This window comes from Megalobrama amblycephala, linkage group LG8 (genome assembly GCF_018812025.1).
Source record: "Megalobrama amblycephala isolate DHTTF-2021 linkage group LG8, ASM1881202v1, whole genome shotgun sequence".
Classification (NCBI taxonomy): Eukaryota; Metazoa; Chordata; class Actinopteri; order Cypriniformes; family Xenocyprididae; genus Megalobrama; species Megalobrama amblycephala.
Window position 1 is genome coordinate 34,392,512 of NC_063051.1, and position 22,145 is coordinate 34,414,656.

Below are 22,145 nucleotides of genomic sequence, written 5' to 3' on the forward strand. Positions count from 1 at the left end.
CTGCAGTGGAAAAGAAATGAAGGTTTTTGAGGAAAACATTCCAGGATTTTTCTCCATATAGTGGACTTCACTGGGGTTCAACGGGTTGAAGGTCCAAATGTCAGTTTCAGTGCAGCTTCAAAGAGCTCTACATGATCCCAGACGAGGAATAAGAGTCTCATCTAGAGAAACCATCAGACATTTACTAAAAAAATAAAAATTATATACTTTTTAACCATCAAATGCTCATCTTGATCTTTCCAACATGATTACGTCATGCGTGGAGCATCACAGAGCAGTGCAAGACGAGCATTTGTGGTTAAAAAGTATATAATGTTTTTTTTTTTAGAAAATGTCCGATGGTTTCTCTAGATAAGACTCTTATTCCTCGTCTGGGATCATGTAGAGCTCTTTGAAGCTGCACTGAAACTGACATTTGGACCTTCAACCCGTTGAACCCCAGTGAAGTCCACTATATGGAGAAAAATCCTGGAATGTTTTCCTCAAAAACCTTCATTTCTTTTCCACTGCAGAAAGAAAGACATGAACATCTTGGATGACATGGAGGAGAGTAAATTATCAGGAAATTTGAATTCTGAAGTGAACTAATCCTTTAACTTCATGTACTGTACTGTTTCATTGTGATTGAGTTCAGTTCAGAGCCTCATGACAATTTACAGAGCGACTCGAAAAGACCCGAAGCAGGAGCTGAGGAATGTGACGGACAGAAAACAGATTCCACACACACACACACACACACACGTGCACACACACGCACACACACACACACACACACACACACACACCCCTCAAGAGTTCACTTGCCAGCTGTCTGAATGATCATGAGTAAATTAAATTTATTTAGCTTGAACATTTACTAATTAAGACAATATTGCATGAATTATTTTAAATTAAATTTTAAAAGCCCACAGGCACAAACAAATACAAACAAGCACCATAAAGACTGTAATATTCAAAACTTAGAGCTACAATACAGATTCACACTACACTGAGCAGCAATTCTCTGGTGCAAAACTGATCTGAGATCTGATTTAAAACAATGATAGATATAAATCATAAACTTCTAACCATTAACCTGTATTATCATGTAGAGTGAGGACAGCAAATATAAGGACTTATCATAGGGAAGAGAAACACTTCCCAAATCCCATATCTTCTGCCGTTGATGTGTCTAATCAAACACTACAGTGCTTCAGCACAAACTCCTCTGTCACTCGGTGACATGGCAGATATTAACACATGAATATTAAGACCAACTTAACATTGACATTGAGATTGAACCGTGTTTCCCCTTTGTGCAGGGCGAAGAGTTCAAGGTGAGTGACCTCTGACCTCTGACCCAACTCACTGTAAAAATAACATGATCAACAAGTCATGATGAGATCAGCAGGACATTGACTTGATGTTGAGCTCCACCTCTCTGAACGTAATGGGAGGAGCTTGACGTGGAGCTTTGGATGTAATGGGTGGAGCTTGAAGAATCCCTAACCCTAATTAGGTAAAGCTCCACCCATTAGGGGGTGGAGCTGGACGCAACTTAATCATTTTTGCAATTCTGTTGCACAAGAGGAGCAGAGATGACACATTTTTGTTACTTTTGAGCAATAAACACTTTTAGTCGTGTAATCAAGTGTAAAAAAAAAACTAAAGCAAAAACAGCAGATTTCTAAAGTCACGTTTCGCTCTCAAAACAGAAGTCATCCTATCTGATCCTGGAGTGCGTTGACCCCTGCGGCTGACCCCAGGTCCCCTCGACTCGACCCCGAGGACTGACCTCTCTGGGCCAGGTAGTCACGGTAGTTGCGTGTCAGTAGCGTGTAAAGCAGCGGGTTGACGCAGCTGTTCCCGTACGTCAGGCAGGTGACGAAGAAGTTGACGTAGGTGTGAGCGGCGGGCGACAGCGAGCGGAGCGACTCGGACGAGAAGAGCTTCGCCATCTGCCAGCCCCAGAACGGCAGGAAACACGCCCAGTACGCCACCACGATGCAGAAGATCATTCCCACCACTTTGAGTTTCAGTCTGCGCCTGCGGACGGACAGCGAGGATCCACGGGTCAGGTTGGCCTGAGCGGCCCAGTAACGGCGGGCGAGACCCGCGTAGAGTCCGACCATCAGCAGGCCGGGCAGGAGCATGCTGGTGAAGAAGAGCGCCGTGAGATACGCTTTAAAGGCCTCGGGCGTCCAGGTTGGGAAGCAGATGCGTTTGACGAGCCCCGCCGTGGCCGGACGTCCCTCTCGGAGTCGGATCATCACCATCATGGGGAGCGTCAGCACGAACGCTGCCGCCCAGATTCCCAACGCCATCAGCCAGTGGCCGCGGGCGGTGGAGCGCCGGGCCCGGAAAGGTGTGGCGACGGCGCGGTAGCGCTCCAAACTCATCGCTACCAACACGAACACGCTCGCGTGCATGGTGAGCAGATCCAGACTCAACAACAACCTGCAGCCCATTTCCCCGAAGAACCAATCGTGGGCGAAGTAGGTGCAGACCACGAATGGGATGGTGCCCAGATAGAGCAGATCGGCCGCCGCTAGATTGAGGATAAAGACGTACAAAGAGCCTGAGCGCCGCAGTGTGGCCGATCGCATGATGGCAAGGGTGTACAGGTTACCCGTCATGCCCAAAACACACATGGTGATCAGGGTGGAGCCCAGGAGCGGAGTGACCCAAACCATTCCAGCGCTTCCCGCCACGGCACTGCCGTTACTCATTATTCAGAAGAAAAAATTGACTGTTCCTGAGTGTTTCCTACAAAACTGAGCTCTTGTTCCACTTCACACTTAAAAATAAAGGTTCTTCATTGGCATCCATGGAAGTTTTCCAATCCACAAAAGAATATTTAAGTGAAAAAAAAGTTCCCAAAATGGTTCTTCAATGGCATTGCCTTGAAAACACCCTTTTTCAGAGAAGCTCTAATAAAACTGACGCACTTAAAAGTTCTTCATTGGCATCCGAATACTTTAATATCCATTGATCCGCACTAAAGGTTCTTTATAGCAGAAAACGGTTCATTCGATTATTAAAATGCTCTTCACATGAAGAAAAAAGTGGTTCTTTTAAGAACTGTTCACTGAAATGTTCCCAAAAACAGTTCTTCGCTGTGAAAACACCCTTTATTTCTAAGAGTGTGGCAGAAAAAAGCCTCTTCAAACATCAAAGTACTAAACGAACGTGGAGCGACTGACTCACAAGTCCTTCGGCAACAAGTCCTAAACATTCCCATGATCCAACTCCATGCAGGACTGCCGTATAACAGAGCGCCGTCCGTGACCGTACAGATGTGATGTTCTCCGCTGCGTCCATCCAGCTTTGCTTCTTCGGGAAGTGTTTGGCTGTGTTGAGACACTCTTGGATTCTGTTGTGTCTCTGGTGTCCATCTCTCTCTCTCTCTCTCTTTCTCTCAGGTAGGTGTGATCTGACGTTCAGCGGTCGAGGCACTCAAACGTCTCCGAACACCCTGGTGCCGTTTCACACACCCCGATCATGAGCAGCACTCAATAATCTTCCATTCACACCAACATTCAAACACACACACACACAGTGCAGGAATATCCTCGAGCTCACGTGAACGATCAAAATCAGACTTCACAAACACATGAAGATTATTAGATCAGCACTTTTATTAAAACTTTGCAATAAAAACCCTGAGGGATCATAACATTATTCTGTCATCATTTACTCGCTCTGCTCCTCCAAAAAGCTCTTAAAACTCATTTGTGTGCATGCATATTCAAATATCTGATTGAACGGTCATGTGACACACTTGAACCAATGAGATTCGAGAGCTGCAGCAGAGATTTACAGTGAATATTGAATATCAATCTAAAGCATCATACGACAGAAAACGTGGAATTGCATTGCGAAAGTGTTCTTTTTTTTCCACATTTCGTCATGCTGCAACCTTATGCTTTTTTATTTTTGCTTTTTGATAAAGTTGTAACAAATCTGTTTTTTGATTAGTTATTATGGGGTATTGAGTGTATATTGATATCATAAGGTTGCAACATGGCAAAATGGGAAAAAAAAGAAGGGGGTGAACACTTTTGCACAGCACTTCTGATGGATAATTTATGACACTTATGAGGCGTTTGGCTGTTTTTTGAGGCTTGATGTGGTCGCTACACACCGTTATTATTGAATGTAAAAGTGCAGCGTGAACATTCTGCTAAACATGTCCCATAGAGAAAAGAAACGGTTTGGAATGACACAAGGGAGAGAAAATGATGACAGAACGATAATTTTTCTCTGAACCATCCTTTTAATATGTAAAGAAAAAGATGTTCAGAACCTTTTACAATTAAAAAAAGGAGTTGAAATTCACTTTAACAAATGTCCATGTGAATGGTCAGATGATGAATAATAACTCAATCTCACCACTAGATGGAGCCTTTAGGCCATAAAAGACAAATTTGGTGCAAAACAAAATTTCAGTTTAGATGAACATGCAAATATAAAGTTATAGTAGACAAAACAGTCTGAACGTATGGAAGGTTGTATAATCTAATGATACAGAATCATAGTACAGTATACAAACAACATTAACATAAAACACATTTCAGAAGCCGTGCTGTGAGATCCGCTGCGGAGGTCAGAGGTCAGCGTTCGCTGGTCCATCAGTGTTTGTGTTTGAAGTACGCCTCCACTGAAAAACACACATCACTCATGTTTTCATGCCGTCACGCGTGTGTGTGTATGTGTGTGTGCGGACGCTGGTGTTACCTGTGTACTCCTGCGGGCTCATGGGAGTGTTGAGGACTGCATTGAAATGGCTCATCCAATCCTTTTGCTCCGTATCCGTTTCACAGGTGAACAGGAAGCTGCGCTCCGGGGTTTCTATGGTGATGCCGTACTGCCACGACCCGTTATAGTGGGTTCCCGCGGGCAGTCCGATCGTAACGCGGTACCCGTGATCCCTGTGTCCCAGAAACACCTCGCCTTTAGCAAACGCGTCCTGACAGACACACAGAAGAAACTGTATTTGAGAAGCATCATCATCCAGATTCATGCATTTTAGATGCTGTAATCGGTCAGGGCTTCTTTTTGACTTTTTGCAGATGTCTTACCAGAGGATCTTTGAAGTACATGAGCCGTCGGTGGTCCAGCGTGAACCAACGCTTCTTAAAGCCTTCTGTTTGCTGCAGACACACAACCAGCTCAAAATCAACTGTTTACCTTCTTAATACACGCTCCTTCTTTTATCACTGATGCTATTTAAAGTTTATTTGTGTGTGTGTTTGAGAGCGCGTCTCACCCGTGGGCCTGTTTTCTCCATGTATCCCTCTATCAGAAAGTTGCGCGTCAGTTTGGGCTTCAGCTGAGACGAATAGAGAAGGTAAGTTCACTGCACACGACCGGATTCACTGAGATCAACATTAAAAAGTTGAGAAGTGTTTCAGGACTGACCTCAGCATCCGTCGCTCCAGGGAAAGCCACCTTCAGATAGTGCAGCTGAGCTGCTCGGATGGAGTTAAACCAGTCCACGATCTCCTGATGGAGACAGAGACACACACAGAGTCTCAGATATGAGTGTGTGTGTGTGTGTGTGTGTGTGTGTGTGTCTGTTTTCTCTCACCTTGCTGCTGTCGTGATAGACGAAGATGTTTCGTGTGATGTTGTCTTTCACGTAGGTGATCTGCAGACCGTTGGGGTTTCCGATCTTGTCCGGCTGGAAGCAGGCGTTCAGTGTGTCCACCTTCATAACGGCCTTGGGTTCTTTAGCCTACAGAGACACGCTGGTTATTAGTGTGAACTACATCCATAAAAACAAATTTCTTTACTTGAAATAACATAAACTTTAACACTATATATATATATATATATATATATATATATATATATATATGTTCTACTCTAATATAAATTATAAAACACAATATAATTAAAAAAACTTTAACTAAAATTAAAATGAAAACTAAAAACTAAACCTTAAAAATACATAGACATATATATAAAAAAAAAAACCTCAAATAAAAATGACAAAAACACACAAAAAAAAAAATTACTAAAACTTGAAAATTAAAATGAAAACAGAAAATATAGACTAAAACTTAATAAAAATTATATAGACATTAAAAAACCCATAAAAATGACAAAAACACAAAACAAAATTAGAAAGCTAACTAAAATTAAAAATATATAGACATATTTAGAAATAAATAATAAAAAAATGATGAAAACAATAAAAATGATGCCAACTTTAAAATAAAAACAGAAAATATAACAACTTAATAAAAACTATATAGACATTTAAAACAAACTCAAATAAAAATGACAAAAACACAACAAAATTTGAAAACTAACTTAAATTAAACAATCATAAAAACTAAAAATATATAGACATATTTAAAAAAAAATTATAAAAAGACAAAAACAAACAATAAAAATGACTAAAACAAGCTAAAATGAAAATCAAAACAGAAAATATAAAAATTAAAACTTAATAAAAACTATATAGAAAACAAACTCTAATAAAAATGACAAAAAACAGAAACAATTACTAAAACTAACAAAAATTATAATGAAAATAGACAAACTAAAAATGTGTAGACATTTTTAAAAAATAAAACTTTAAGTAACATTAAAAAAATTCAAAATTCAAAATATTAACAAACACTCTAACAGTATATGAATGACACTCACGTCTAGTTTAGTGTAGTACTTTAGTGTGCCGTCCCTCAAGGACAGGACGAATCGCCTGTTGAGGAACTGTCCGTTGTCCCGCCCCCTCTTCATCAGCATGCCATCTTTCGCCTCTGTGATTGGTCAACGAGCATGTCAATCATCAAGCGGGAAACAGAAACAGTGTTCTGAGGGTCAGACGCACACGTACCGTCCTCATAGATCGGCTTCTTTCCGTCCTCGATGAACTCCTGCCTCTCGTACTTCGCCCGGATCCACTGCTCCTTCAGAACCCTAAAACACACACCTCCATCAGCTCAACCCTAAAACACACACCTCCATCAGCTCAACCCTAAAACACACACCTCCATCAGCTCAACTCAGGAACTACAGTCATCAAACCTGCACTAGTTCAGACATTCGTCTAGTGCCAGATTAGGTCTGATCGTCTCTCATAGATGTCTAGTTCTAGTCTCATGCTCTCCTGATTCTCTGAAGCTTTGTTAAAGCCAGCCGATCAGCTAAATTAATACTCATTACAGCTAAACGAACTCAATTAAGTGCCCTAAAGTTGAACTAACCCTAAATATAACACCTGGCAGAGCATTTAAGAGGTTTCCTCAGGCTGAAGAACATGATACGACTGTATTTGAGAGGATATTTCCACATCCAGTCACTCCACACTGACTGACAAGAGACGCTCTGGTTTCTGGGATCAGATTGTGATCGTGATGGGCTGGTGGAGATGCGGCATGTCGCCATGGGAACTCACTGGCAGTCCTTGTGCGTGGGCTTGTAGTAGTAAACAGGAACAGCAGCCTCATAAACGGCCTTCATGGTGTCATTCCCATGCTCAGACAGGAACTAAAAATAATGAAGCATACAGTTATGCAACATCAATCAGATATTTGCAGGCACCTTTTTTACTGTTTAAAGAAATGCAGTTTCATGCAGTTGCGACACAACAGAAGAATCTTCATGCATCTCTTTTCTATACAGTAACAGTTCATAGTGACCGCGACTGGAAAGGAAAAAGCACCGTACGGTTGGCATGACTCATGTCTTCTGGAGTCATATGACTCTTGGTTTGAGGAACAGACCGAAATTAAAATCATTCACTCATCTTCATAGTCAGTATGAACTGTTTTGGTGTGGAAAAGAAACGTTATCCTTTTGTTGTTGCATGGAAAATAACATGATGAACAACATTACATGGACACTTTTTGTTTCAGCCGGAATGAAATCACTCCGATTGATGAATCCGAACATAGTGTTTACATGAAAGAAGTGAAGAAAGCAGAAATGTGCATTTGCAGGATAATATGACCAACGGGTAACACATAAATACAGAAAAGAAGAGGTCCGAGGACCGAGCCTTGAGGCACACCTTGAGAAGATCTGAAGTTATGAAGAGAAATGAAGCAGATCTTTCCAGTTTCTGTTTTCAATCCGAGTGTTTACATGTCCTATTGCACGGATTAGAAAAGCCTTAAAGCACGCCTTACAATCTGAATGAAATTTCGGATTTGGCCAATTTATTCTGACCGACTGATTACAAACGGATTATTATGGTCCATGTAAATGTCACTCACCAAAACTAAACTAAACATATTCAAACCCATTTTCATTGACTGAATTAAAGCTGAAATAAAATATAAATACTATAATTTTTATTAATTAGAAACTAAGTGAAATAAAATAAGTTGAAGTGCTAAAATGACTAAACCAAAAAAATTGACAAAAGCACGTAAAAACACTAAAACTTAAATGAAAACTGAAAGTATAAAAAAGCTAATTCATAATTTTAATAAATATTATGCAGCAGGTTTACAGAAACATCATCAACACCTGAACTTCTGAATCCTCCCAGCGTGAGAGTCGGAGGGATTTGACTTTTCCGATGCTGGGAATATTGCGATGTACTCCGGAGCAGGCCAGGCAGATGAAGACTCCCAAAGAACAAGAGCCCCATTCTGGATCTGAGAGAGAGAGATGAATAAATAAAAGAGACATAAAAGCACAGAGAAGGTGTCAAAATTCAGTTTTGCATTTGCAGGTTGGGCTGATGTTTTTTCCCACTGAGATCCAGAAGAACGGATCGTCGTGTTAATAATAGACTGCCGACTCAGCACAGACATGATACTTACAACGACAGAATAAGGAAGAGATACTGAACACTGATTTACATCATCAGGATTCCTGGAAAACAGACCCTTGAGCGAAATAACTCAGACGCTGTCCAAAAGCCTGAGTGATGAGCTCTGAAACGGCCTGAAGCTAAAGAACACTAAAGTACAGTTAACAACAGCCTAAAGCTACAGAAACACACACAGATACAGAGATAATATTCCAGCATTGCTGATAAAACCCTTAAACTGGGTAAAACACCTAACTCTGACTTCATTATGTCATATTGACAGATAGAAAAGATATGAGATAAAACGATAAAATATTGCACAGTAGAATTCAAGGTGTTCACGCCATATCGTAATTACTGTAACCGAGATTCTGCCTCATACAAAGCGTTCACGTCCTCGTAGAGCTCGTAATTACAGTTTTTCTGAAAGCTTCCACATGTACCAAGTAGCTGCTGTACCACCTGACCACTGTACCACCTGACCACTTTAGATTAATTTAGGCGTTGATCGTAGTGCCATAGAAACGCATTATTCCAAATATAACGTCACGTGTTGTCATCTCAAGATTACGGTAATTACGCGGTGGCATGAATGCAGCATTACATTTCCGATAATTTGCACATGTGAACTTAAAGAGACAGTCCATCCAAGAATGAAAACTCCTTCATGTTGTTCCAAACCGGTTTGATGTTCTTTCTTCTGCGACACAAAAGAAGATATTCTGAAGAATGTTGACAACCAGTTTCAGTTTCCTTTGACGTTCATTGTGTGGACAAAAAAAACAAAAGTATTTGTTTATCAACATTCTTCAAAATAACTTGTTTTGTGTTCAGCAGAAGCAGACAAACAGGTTTTCTTACAAAATCGCATTGCTTCACCTCAGAAGGCCTTTATTAACTCCCTTGAGCCGTATGGATTACTTTTATGATGGATTGATGTGCTTTTTTGGGTTTCAAAATCTCAACCCCATTCACTGCCATTATAATGCTTGGAAGAGCCAGAATATTATCTCTGATTGAGTTCATCTGAAAGAAGATAGTCATATACACCTAGGATGGGTTGAGGGTGAGTAAATCATGGGATAGTTTTCATTTTTGGGTGACCTATCCCTTTAAATCCTCTTGACATCATGATCACAGACCCTCATCAGGTACATTTACTGATAAAACAGTTCGCCAGGCAACCTGAACATGATTTAAATTAAGTAAAACTATGATTTATTAACACTTTTTTGAGAACAGATCTGATCGTAAACGGTTGTAGTTCATGAATGTTTTGGAATACAGACGTAAGCTGGGTCTCTGTTTAGAGGAGGCACTCGTTATCAAAGCATTTTAAAAATGTAAAAATAAAGTTAAAACACTTTCAGTTAAAATATTAGTTCACTTCAGAATGAAAATTTCCTGATAATTTACTCTCCTCCATGTCATCCAAGATGTTCATGTCTTTCTTTCTTCAGTGGAAAAGAAATGAAGGATTTTGAGGAAAACATTCCAGGATTTTTCTCCATATAGTGGACTTCACTGGGGTTCAACGGGTTGAAGGTCCAAATGTCAGTTTCAGTGCAGCTTCAAAGAGCTCTACATGATCCCAGACGAGGAATAAGAGTCTTATCTAGAGAAACCATCGGACATTTTCTAAAAAAAATAAAATTATATTCTTTTTAAACACAAATGCTCGTCTTGCACTGCTCTGTGATGCGTCACGCATGACGTAATCATGTTGGAAAGATCACGTGTGACATAGGCGGAAGTACCGATCCAGTGTTTACAAAGTGAACGTGCAAAGATTAGGTCAAACGGCCTTTACAAAAAAAGTAAAACAACGATGTTGGATGATTCTGAAGTTGGAGGATCTTTCCAACATGATTATGTCATGTGTGGCGTATCACAGAGCAGTGCAAGATGAGCATTTGTGGTTAAAAAGTATATAATTTTTATTTTTTTAGAAAATGGCCGATGGTTTCTCTAGATTAGACTCTTATTCCTCGTCTGGGATCATGTAGAGCTCTTTGAAGCTGCACTGAAACTGACATTTGGACCTTCAACCCGTTGAACCCCAGTGAAGTCCACTATATGGAGAAAAATCCTGGAATGTTTTCCTCAAAAACCTTCATTTCTTTTCCACTGAAGAAAGAAAGACATGAACATCTTGGATGACATGGAGGAGAGTAAATTATCAGGACATTCTAATTCTGAAGTGAACTAATCCTTTAACTGTAAAGCAAATGCACTGAACTAAACATTTATACAAACTGTATATTTCACAGAATAACCTGGACTCTAATAGTGCTATACAATCAAAGCTGTACGTCTAACCAAGTTGTGCTCAAAGTTTGAAGTTGATGTCACAAAAGTTGAGCTGCTAAAAGGATTTAAAGTACCGCAATGTCCAATTTCAAAACACTTTCCACAGGATGAATACTGAGTTTAAAGCTTTCGAATGATAATTTATGATGATTACTAAAATATGTGATAGAGAAGAAAGCTCTACCAGAACACTGAACACGTGTCCAGAAACATCTCAACATCTCAATTCACATTCATGTGTTACACTGGACAGTGAGCAGAAACCCACTTCCTGTTTCTTCATCTCTCCTCAACTCCACCCACATCCCCCCATCTCTCTCTCTCTCTCTCTCTCTCTTCCTAGAATCATGTAGAAATCGCAGCCACACCTTCAGTCAACATCTGGGCCTGTCTCCACCAGCCGCCCGCCTCCAGACAAACACAATCCTGATCTATATCATTTTAAACACTAAATTCAATCCTAAATCAGAAATAAAATGTTCCACACATTCTGAAATCAAATCTGAAATTTCTGAAATCAAATTCTGCTTTATATGAGTACAAACACAATCCCCAAACCATCCATCACTGCCTTCCCTTTACAAACACTACAGACATTAATTACACAGGTATGTCTGAAACACACACAGACACACACACACGCACACGCACGCAAAGATATCATGTTCATGAACTCTAGATATCCCGGATAGCATCGCGTACTATAACACAAGTTTGTAATACACTATTTAAAACATCTCCATATCAGTTGCTCGCACACGGTGCGTTTCAGGTGAGTTGTCCGCGCGCGTCACGCCCCCCGTGTGTCTCGAGCGCGCGTTGATCCGTTCGCGCAGGTTCGGTCATGTCTCGTGCGCTCCGGTTCCGGTTACTCGGTGGATTTTTATGGGGGTAAACTTACTGTCCGCGCCGCAGTCCGCGCAGTTGCCGTTCCCCGGCTTCTGCAGGACGTGTTTGAGGGTTCGGGCCGCGCGCTCGTTGTCCGTCATCGGTCCGGTGGAGCGGCGGGTCGGTGTCTCTCCTCACGAGCGCGGAGCAGCAGCAGGAGCAGGAGGAGGCGCTGGGCTGGTGGAGGTGTTTCAAACATTCGGAAGTGAAGCAGCAGAGTTTGTTCAGACTTGTTGTTCCGCATCAGAAACACCAGAGTGTGTGTGTGTGTGTGTGTGTGTGTGTGTGTGTGTGTGTGTGTGTGTCTGTGTGTTCCAGAGCGTCATCACACTCACCATAAACACACAAACTCACAGATTACACATCTATCTTTACACACACATTAGCGCATAGTTCACATTATAACGCAAAACTCACATATAAGAGTCAAAGACATTTAAATCAATACAAAATGTATTTTATATACATAGAAAAGGGAGAATAAAATGGGAGAATAAAATGTCAAAATGTGGGTGAAATAATGTTCATTCAGTGTAAAACTTATATTTCTATAAAAATTGAAACAACATACTTATTCTGACCTGTACGTATTAAAATATATAAAAGCATACTAAATTTTATTGCATTTTAAATGAGTAAAAAAATATTGCTGACAAATGAGCAAAACCTGGGATAGTGGCAAAGTTAAAAATGTAAAATTACAAGTAATTAGCATTTGGGGTAAAAGTAATTAGTCTTTAATATGACATAAATAGATTTTTTGTTGTACATATCCCTGACAAGATTGTTACACTGAATGACATTTTAGTGGGTGTCTTCTGTAAATCATGGTAAAAATGTATGATATTTAATTTTTGCTCAGAAAACAAGCAAACAAATTACAACCTGAATTCCGGAAATGTTGGGACGTTTTTAAAATTTGAATAAAATGAAAACTAAAAGACTTTCAAATAACATGAGTCAATATTTTATTCACAATAGAACATAGATAACATAACAAATGTTTAAACTGAGAAATTTTACAATTTTATCCACTAAATTAGCTAATTTCAAATTTGATGTCTGCTACAGGTCTCAGAATAGTTGGCACGGGGGCAACAAATGGTTGAAAAAGCAAGAAACTTTTAAAAGAATCAGCTGGGAGAACATAACTAATTAAGTTAATCGATATCAGGTCTGTAACATGATTAGCTATAAAAGGGATGTCTTAGAGAGGCAGAGTCTCTCAGAAGTAAAGATGGGCAGAACTGTGAAAGAGTGTGTGAAAAGATTGTGGGAAACTTTAAAAACAATGTTCCTCAACGTCAAATTGCAAATCTCATCATCTGCAGTGCATAACATCATCAAAAGATTCAGAGAAACTGGAGAAATCTCTGCGTAAGGGACAAGGCCGAAGACCTTTATTGGATGCCCGTGGTCTTCGAGCCCTCAGACGACACTGATTGTGTCAATGACATTACTAAATGAGCCCAGGAATACTTCCAGAAACCACTGTCAGGAAACACATTCGGCCGTGCCATCTGCAGATGCCAACTAAACCACTGTCGGTAAACACAATCCGCCCTGCCATCTGCAGATGCCAACTAAACCACTGTCGGTAAACACAATCCGCCCTGCCATCTGCAGATGCCAACTAAACCACTGTCGGTAAACACAATCCGCCCTGCCATCTGCAGATGCCAACTAAACCACTGTCGGTAAACACAATCCGCCCCGCCATCTGCAGATGCCAACTAAACCACTGTCGGTAAACACAATCCGCCCTGCCATAAACCACTGTAAACACATCCGCCGTGATGCAGACCAACTAAACCACTGCCAACTAAACCACTCGGTAAACACAATCCGCCGTGCCATCTGCAGATGCCAACTAAAGCTCTATCATGCAAAAGGAAGCCATATGCGAACATGGTCCAGAAGTGCTGTCGTGTCCTGTGGGCCAAGGCTCATTTGAAATGGACTGTTTCATAGTGGAAAAGTGTTTTATGGTCAGACGAGTCCAAATTTGACATTCTCCTCCGGGCTAAAGAGGAGGGAGACCTTCCAGCGTTCAGTTCAAAAGCCAGCATTTCTAATAGTATGGGGGTGCATAAGTGCATACGGTACGGGCAGCTTGCATGTTTTGGAGGCACTATGAATGCTGAAAGGTATATAAAGGTTTTAGAGCAACATATGCTCCCCTCCAGACGACGTCTATTTCAGAGAAGGCCTTGTGTATTTCAGCAGGACAATGAAAAACCACATACTGCAGCTATTACAACTGCATGGCTTCTTCCGGGTGCTGAATCGGACTGCCTGCAATCCAGATCTTTCACCTATAGAGAAAAATACGTAAAAGTCGTCCACAAACTCTTCAGCTGCTGGAAACCTATACCTATATATAGAATGGGACCAAATTCAACACCAAAACTCCAGAAACTCATAACCTCGATGCCCAGACGTCTTCAAGCTGTTTTGAAAAGAAGAGGAGATGCTACACCATGGTAAACATGTCCCCGTCCCAACTATTCTGAGACCTGTAGCAGACATCAAATTTGAAATGAGCTCATTTTTTGTATAAAATTGAAAAAATTCTCAGTTTAAACATTTGTTATGTTATCAAAGTTCTATTGTGAATAAAATATTGACTCATGTGATTTGAAAGTCTTGTAGTTTTTCATTTTTATTCAAATTTAAAAACGTCCCAACATTTCCGGAATTCAGGTTGTAAACAGGACCCATTCTGATGTATTGAAAAACAACAACAACAATTTAAAGCTGTTTTACACTTAATGTTTTGATGCTTGATTTTTAACCCATAAATAACATAAAAGCATAACCTACACATATTAACTTTACATGTAAGTGAATTAAGAAACATTAATTTACTAACATATCACAGCAGGAAAAACAGTCTAGCCATATAGTGGGGCATGTTGTCACAGCATATTGAGTAAATTGTCACATTAGGAACCTGTTTGAACAGTTGTATTTAAAACACACTGTAGTAGACTATTTAATGACATTAAACAGTAAATTAACCAAATTATGAGTTTAAGTTTATTTTTAAAGCACATTTAAAACAGCCACAGGACTGACCAAAGTGCTGTACATGAGTGAGATAAATAAAAACAACAATAGAAATAATAAAAATAATAGAAACATAACAAAAGCAAAGATTAACAAGTATTAAAGGCTAAATAAAACAAATGCGTTTTAAGAAGAGATTTAAAAACAAAGTATGACAATTAATACAACCTGACATTTCTATTGAAAACTTCAGAAACATTTATTTAGTATATATGTGAAATCGTCCTTCAAACAGCCTCAGTTTCATATAGAAAAACATATGAATTATATATTTATGCATTTATCAGACACCTTTTTCCAAAGCGACTTACAATAGAGGGGAAAAAACAATTCATCACAGAGCAAGAAATATTCATAAAAACTAGAATATTAAAGAAGAGCAGAGGTGAAATGCAAAGAATAAATGCAGTTTATAATTAGAATCTTACACAGTCATAGCAGTGTTTGTCCACACGGTGGCGGCAGATCGCTGTGAATCAGTCGCTCTTCACTGGAACAGAAGAAATTATCATTTGTATTAATCACAGATACAGGATGATCTACAAGCAGATGAATCTGCAGCCAAATTCATGAATCCAGAAGCATGTTTAGTGTTTCATGAAAAGGTCTATTCCAGTGAACTCACCGAACTCTCAGTGGATCAGTGTTTGCTGGATAAGTGAGATGAATCATTGTGTTTAACAGCTGAAGGAACACACATCAGAGACTGCGTCAAACGGGGTTAAAGTCACCATGAAATCAAAACTGACAATTCTGGGTTTTTTTTAATGAAATGTTAGTTTATTATCGGTGCACACCATCATTATTGTGTTAAATTCATGTTCCTGGTAATCTTGAATCAGAATATCTTCCTCTTGCAGCATCTCTTCTCTTCTCTGATGATGAGGGCGGGGCAACCTGTCACTCACATGAGATCCACCAATAGCAAACCACAAACATCCAATCAAAATCAAGCCCCGCCCTACATTTGTTCTTGTTTGCAAAGCGTTTCACTCGGATCTACGACACAATAGAGAAGAAAAGACGAGCGCAACTTCCCTTTCATGCTGATTTAAGGACTGACCGCAGTGTAATACAGCAGATCAGATGTGCTGTGACTGTATCACTGTCTCCATGGCAACCCCAAATGATGCGCCACAATGACCACCAAAATAGAACAAATAAATAAAGAACTAAAGGAGAAAGTGTCAAGTGTTCTTTGAGGAAAATGATTCGACATATTACAAGTGGATCAAACACTGTGATGAACGCCGGCTCTGTGTGTGTTTGACACGATTAAATAACTGACACGAGTCATTAGGATCTGTTATATGTGACAGGATTCGTTCACCTCATCAGACCTCAAATCACATTCCATTAGTTCAGACGCTTCAAATCTTCCTGTAAAACGACATTCACGGACAAATGATGCTCTTACAGACCTGATGAAGTCTTTTAGTTCATGTGTGCGGTGCAATTAAAATTCACTCTTTCTTTTGAAGGAGAATCTAATGACTCACGCCGCACAGATTTAACATGCAGTACAGAAACTGAAGATATGTGTAATTCTAAGATGAAGAAAGTCTTTGTTCCTGTTAAAGTTCTTCCTAATTTGCGTAACCATCTTAGAGGCAGTGAAGCACTTTTCCTTTAAAGCGGCTTTGAAACTAAATGAAAAGTGCCATAGTAAATAAACTGAGCAGAACTGATGAAATGGAGGCGTGTTTTCAGACCTGCAGAATTCCACACTGTGTTTATGAAATATTTTGGATCAATTGATTAAACTTTTCAGTTCAATTTAACACATTTTACCGTGTGTTATTCCCCCAAAATCAGTGCAAAAAATCTGAGTCTGCTCCTAGAACTGAAACAGAAGAAATATTGCTCAGTGATTTTTCTGCACATGCTACTTGTTTTAAGATTTCTCAACTGTTATGTAGATGTATAGATTGAGAAATCTGAAACATGTAGTGGAAAATCATCTTAAGGAGGAACTGACAGAGAGAAAGTGAGGAGAAAAGGCCACGAGTGTCTCCTTCTAGAAATCACCACAGAAACCAGCGGCTTAACATCCTGACCTTTAGATAATAGAGCTGCACATTTCACTGTAATTCATCATTACTTATCAGCTGAACACACACACACACACACACACGTTTACTTAGCTATCTTAGTGAGGACTCTCCATAGGCGTAATGGTTTTTATACTGTACAAACTGTACATTCTCTACACCTAAACCTACCCATCACAGGAAACATTCTGCATTTTTACATTTTTAAAAAACCTTTAATTATTTTAAACCAGTTTTACAAATGAAGATGTCCCTAAAGGGAGGTTTTTGGAGATTATGTCAGGTTTTGATGACACACACACACACACACACACACACACACACACACACACACACACACACACACACACACACACACACACACACACACACACACACACACACACACTCCTCTAAAGCTTATCTCTGTCTTTTGTTTATTTCTTCTATTCAGTTTTGCTTTATCATGACCAACAATCTCTATGATCTTCTCAGAATAAAAAAGTCCATTATATTATGAAAAAATCCTGCAACTTTCAGATCATAAATCTTCCTGCTCAGCTCAAGAGCATTTACTGAAACTAAACAGAAGCGACTCGTTCTGACCTTCTGCAGCTTTCTGACGTCACAGACGAACATCAACACATGACCGTCCACATTCACACACCAATGATCAGAAACACGACAACAAAATACGCACACAACAAAAATGACAGAAAGCAGCAGTTTGCGTGTGATCACAGAAAAAAATGAACCGGAGAACATTTAAACCCCAAAGAAGGCGGAGCCTCAGAGCCACACCCACCGAATACATCATCGTTGAACAGACCAATGGGAGTTTGAAGGTGTTTAACAGCCAGAGCAAAGTTTTCTGTCAAAGTTTCACTTTGACAAGCTGTTTTGAACTCCAGAAACTGATTTTGTTCAAAATCACGTCACAGCAGTTTGTTCTTCAATTTCATCTTAAAGTCAGAAGTTGTGCTGGTCTTTATATAGTGCCGTATATCTGAGTGAAACGCTTCTCAAACAAGAACAAATGTAGGGCGGGGCTTGATTGTGATTGGATGGTTGTGGTTTGCTATTGGTGAATCTCATGTGAGTGACAGGTTGCCCCGCCCTCATCATCAGAGAAGAGAAGAGATGCTGCAAGAGGAAGATATTCTGATTCAAGATTATGAGGAACATGAATTTAACACAATAATGATGAATAAACACTGCAATATTCCATATATACATATACAGTACAGTCCAAAAGTTTGGAACCACTAAGATTTTTAATGTTTTTAAAAGAAGTTTCGTCTGCTCACCAAGGCTACATTTATTTAATTAAAAATACAGTAAAAAACAGTAATATTGTGAAATATTATTACAATTTAAAATAACTGTTTTCTATTTGAATATATTTGACAAAGTAATTTATTCCTGTGATGCAAAGCTGAATTTTCAGCATCATTACTCCAGTCTTCAGTGTCACATGATCCTTCAGAAATCATTCTAATATGATGATCTGCTGCTCAAGAAACATTTATGATTATTTTCAATGTTGAAAACAGTTGTGTACTTTTTTTTTTTTCAGGATTCCTTGATGAATAGAAAGTTCAAAAGAACAGCATTTATCTGAAATACAAAGCTTCTGTAGCATTATACACTACCGTTCAAAAGTTTGGGGTCAGTAAGAATTTTTATTTTTATTTTTTTGAAAAGAAATTAAAGAAATGAATACTTTTATTCAGCAAGGATGCATTAAATCAATCAAAAGTGGCAGTAAAGACATTTATAATGTTACAAAAGATTAGATTTCAGATAAACACTGTTCTTTTGAACTTTCTATTAATCAAATAATCCTGAAAAAAAATATTGTACACAAATATTTTGTACAATTGTACACATTAAATGTTTCTTGAGCAGCAGATCAGCATATTAGAATGATTTCTGAAGGATCATGTGACACTGAAGACTGGAGTAATGATGCTGAAAATTCAGCTTTGATCACAGGAATAAATTACTTTGTCAAATATATTCAAATAGAAAACAGTTATTTTAAATTGGTAATAATATTTCACAATATTACTGTTTTTTACTGTATTTTTAATTAAATAAATGTAGCCTTGGTGAGCAGACGAAACTTCTTTTAAAAACATTAAAAATCTTAGTGGTTCCAAACTTTTGGACTGTACTGTATATATATATATTGTCAAATTAAATTTCATGGTGACTTTAAATGTGGTTTGGTGATCAGCGCTTTACACAGTTAAAGATAATGAAGGATTACTGAGTGAATTCTCCCTCAATCCCGGGCGAACTCTTTCTCCTCAGTGGTTGTGAATGGTCTCCTCTGATGGTGGTAAAGGCTGGAACAGCAGATTTAGTCTCAGCTGTTAGCATACGGCCGCTGATCCGCTCTCGCTGCGCTCTGTAATCCTAATGGCCGTTTGCCGTACTGGTGAAAGCGTTTGATGTGCTCAGAGGAGCAGCGGTGGGCGTCTGTGTGCTGAAACTGTGCCTGACACTCATGAGCTGATCTGGGAACAAACAGACGCAGCAGATTATCATTATTAAGTCTCTTCTGCTCACCAGAGCTGCATTTATTTGATCAAAAATACAGTAAAAATATGAAAATGTTATTAAATGTAAATCAGCTGTTTTCTATGTGAATATATAGTAAAGTGTAATTTATTCCAGTGATCAAAGCTGAATTTTCAGCATCATTACTCCAGTCTTCAGTGTCACATGATCCTTCAGAAATCATTCTGATATGCTGATCTGCTGCTCAAGAAACATTTATGATTATTATCAATGTTGAAAACAGTTCAGATTTCTGTGGAAACTGTGATACATTTTATTCTTCAGGATTCTTTGATGAATAGAAAGTTCAAAAGAACAGAATTTATTTGAAATAGAATCTTGTGTAACATTATAAATGTCTTTATTGTCACATTTGAATAGAATAAAAGCTTTGATTGTGTTTACACTGCAAAAATGCTGTTCTTACTTAGAGTTTTTGTCTTGTTTCTAGTCAAAATATCTTAAAGTTCTTAAATCAAGAAGCATTTTCTTGACAAGTAAAAATTATTTTCTTGTTTTTAGGAAAAATAAGTTAAAATTAAGTGAGTTTTTCCTTAGAACAAGCAAAATAATCTTATTTCAAACCAAAAATAAACTATATAATCTTGTTTTCAGTTTGGATTAAGATTATTTTGCTTGATTTGCTTAATTTTAACTTATTTTTCCTAAAAACAAGAAAATAATTTGGTAACACTTTAGAATAACTCGTGCTATGAAGCATTAGTTAAGCATTAGTAAATAGTTAATTCATCATTTATAAAACATTAATAGACATTAGTAAGCCATTTATAAATACAGCTATAAATGCTTTGTTCTTGATTTATAAGCATATCTATAATGAGTTTAATAATTGTATTTTCATACTTTATTAATGATCAATTTATCATTTCTAAATTATGTATTACATTATTCACAAACCAGTAATTTAGGAGTTGTCAGTGGTTCATAAGATCATTTAGGAAGTGTAAGTAAATGATTAATAAAATATTTAAATGTACATTTATGCATCTTATTATTTAGACATATAGTATTAGTTACTCAGTGTGTTAATAAATGCTTTATTAACATATTCCTAGTGTCAAAACTACCTCGGTACTAACTTTAAAACATTAGAGAACAGCAGTGCAGAAGATCACTGAACCTTTAAATCTCATTTATAAAAGCATAAATAGTCGTCACTTTAGATGAGCTCACAAAAATAGTTAACTGACTGCTTCTAAATGTTTTATAACTACCTGAATTAATCATGAATTGCAGTAGGAATATGTGTTAATAAAACATTTACTAACACACTAAGTAACTATTACTATGTGTCTAAATAATAAGATGTATAAATGAATGTTTAAATAGTTTATTAATCATTTACTTACACTTACTAAATGAACTACTGACAACTCCTAAATAACTGGTTTGTAAATAATGTAATACTTAATTTAGAAATGATAAATTGATTATTAATAAAGTATGAAAATACAATTATTAAACACATTATAGATATGCTTATAAAACAAGAATAAAGCAATTATAGCTGTATTTATAAACTACTTACTAATGTCTATTAATGTTTTATAAGTGATGAAATAACTATTAACGAATGCTTAACTAATGCTTCATAGTGTGCAGTTATTATATAGTGTTACCAATAATTTTTACTTGTCAAGAAAATGCTTCTTGATTTAAGAACTTTAAGATATTTTGACTAGAAACAAGACAAAAACTCTAAGTAAGAACAGAATTTTTGCAGTGTAAACACAATCAAAGCTTTTATTCTATTCAAAAGTGACAGTAAAGACATTTATAATGTTACACAAGATTCTATTTCAAATAAATTCTGTTCTTTTGAACTTTCTATTCATCAAAGAATCCTGAAGAATAAAAGCATCATGTGTGTCGTTGAGCTCATGCAGGTGATTATCGTCTCACTGCCGTTATAATGATTCACATGATTATTTCCCTGTACAGTCCTGATCCCAAAACTGTGAGCGTTTGAGAAGCAGCACATTAATATTGATGAGGAGAACACCGGAGCATCATCAGAGCGCTGCGGAGATCACTGCTGACATCCATCATCACGGCAATCTCACCTGAGGACCGGAGGAATCACACGGAGAACACCGAAACACTCGACAAGAGACTAAGATGGAGAGCGAACGATTAGTCAAAGACTCAGGGCAGAACCTCGACTGTGAAGCACATTTTAAAAAGTATGAACTCAGTTTTTGTGTCTGCTGAGGCTCATAGATCGATGATCAGAGGAAGAGATGCTGTTTGGAGCTTTTAAACCTCTTGAACTGGTGCAAAACATGTTTTATCAATACTTCTGTATTATAAAAGCATTAAGCTACTCAAACGTGTGGTACATTGATTTTACCACGGTTAGGCATGCTCTAATAATCAGTTCTGAGTTCACAAACATATTGTATTCACCCAAAAATATCTTCAGTTTCTTCATCTTTATTTTGCAGTGAAATCTGGGTCACGTACCGCAGTAAATGTGTGTGTGAGATCACCAGAGATTTGAAACTTTGTAT

At 38.2% G+C, this 22,145-nt stretch overlaps 2 protein-coding genes across 2 annotated transcripts; both read right to left on the bottom strand.

The window, feature by feature from the left end:
- Positions 1 to 548: 548 nt before the first annotated feature.
- Positions 549 to 3,449, bottom strand: uts2r4 (urotensin-2 receptor 4). The gene has a single exon (XM_048200823.1). The coding sequence runs from the start codon at positions 2,706 to 2,708 to the stop codon at positions 1,698 to 1,700; it is 1,011 nt and encodes a 336-aa protein (XP_048056780.1). The 5' UTR covers positions 2,709 to 3,449; the 3' UTR covers positions 549 to 1,697.
- Positions 3,450 to 3,597: 148 nt separating this feature from the next.
- On the bottom strand, positions 3,598 to 12,204 carry zgc:92360 (uncharacterized protein LOC436988 homolog). The gene is made up of 11 exons (XM_048200822.1): positions 11,964 to 12,204; positions 8,464 to 8,594; positions 7,388 to 7,479; positions 6,827 to 6,909; positions 6,637 to 6,749; positions 5,570 to 5,716; positions 5,401 to 5,484; positions 5,249 to 5,311; positions 5,061 to 5,132; positions 4,717 to 4,948; positions 3,598 to 4,639 (listed from the first exon to the last, which is right to left on the bottom strand). The coding sequence occupies exons 1-11, from the start codon at positions 12,049 to 12,051 to the stop codon at positions 4,611 to 4,613; spliced, it is 1,134 nt and encodes a 377-aa protein (XP_048056779.1). The 5' UTR covers positions 12,052 to 12,204; the 3' UTR covers positions 3,598 to 4,610.
- Between the last annotated feature and the right edge of the window lie 9,941 nt (positions 12,205 to 22,145).

Bases quoted from the DNA above. Each gene is read 5' to 3' on its own strand.
- uts2r4 (XM_048200823.1), bottom strand. From the start codon at position 2,708: ATGAGTAACGGCAGTGCCGTGGCGGGAAGCGCTGGAATGGTTTGGGTC.
- zgc:92360 (XM_048200822.1), bottom strand. From the start codon at position 12,051: ATGACGGACAACGAGCGCGCGGCCCGAACCCTCAAACACGTCCTGCAG. The intron at 5,717-6,636 runs GTGAGTGTCATT...GTGTCTCTGTAG, and splicing joins AGTACTACACTAAACTAGAC to GCTAAAGAACCCAAGGCCGT. The intron at 5,133-5,248 runs GTGAGACGCGCT...GTGTGTCTGCAG, and splicing joins TGGAGAAAACAGGCCCACGG to CAAACAGAAGGCTTTAAGAA.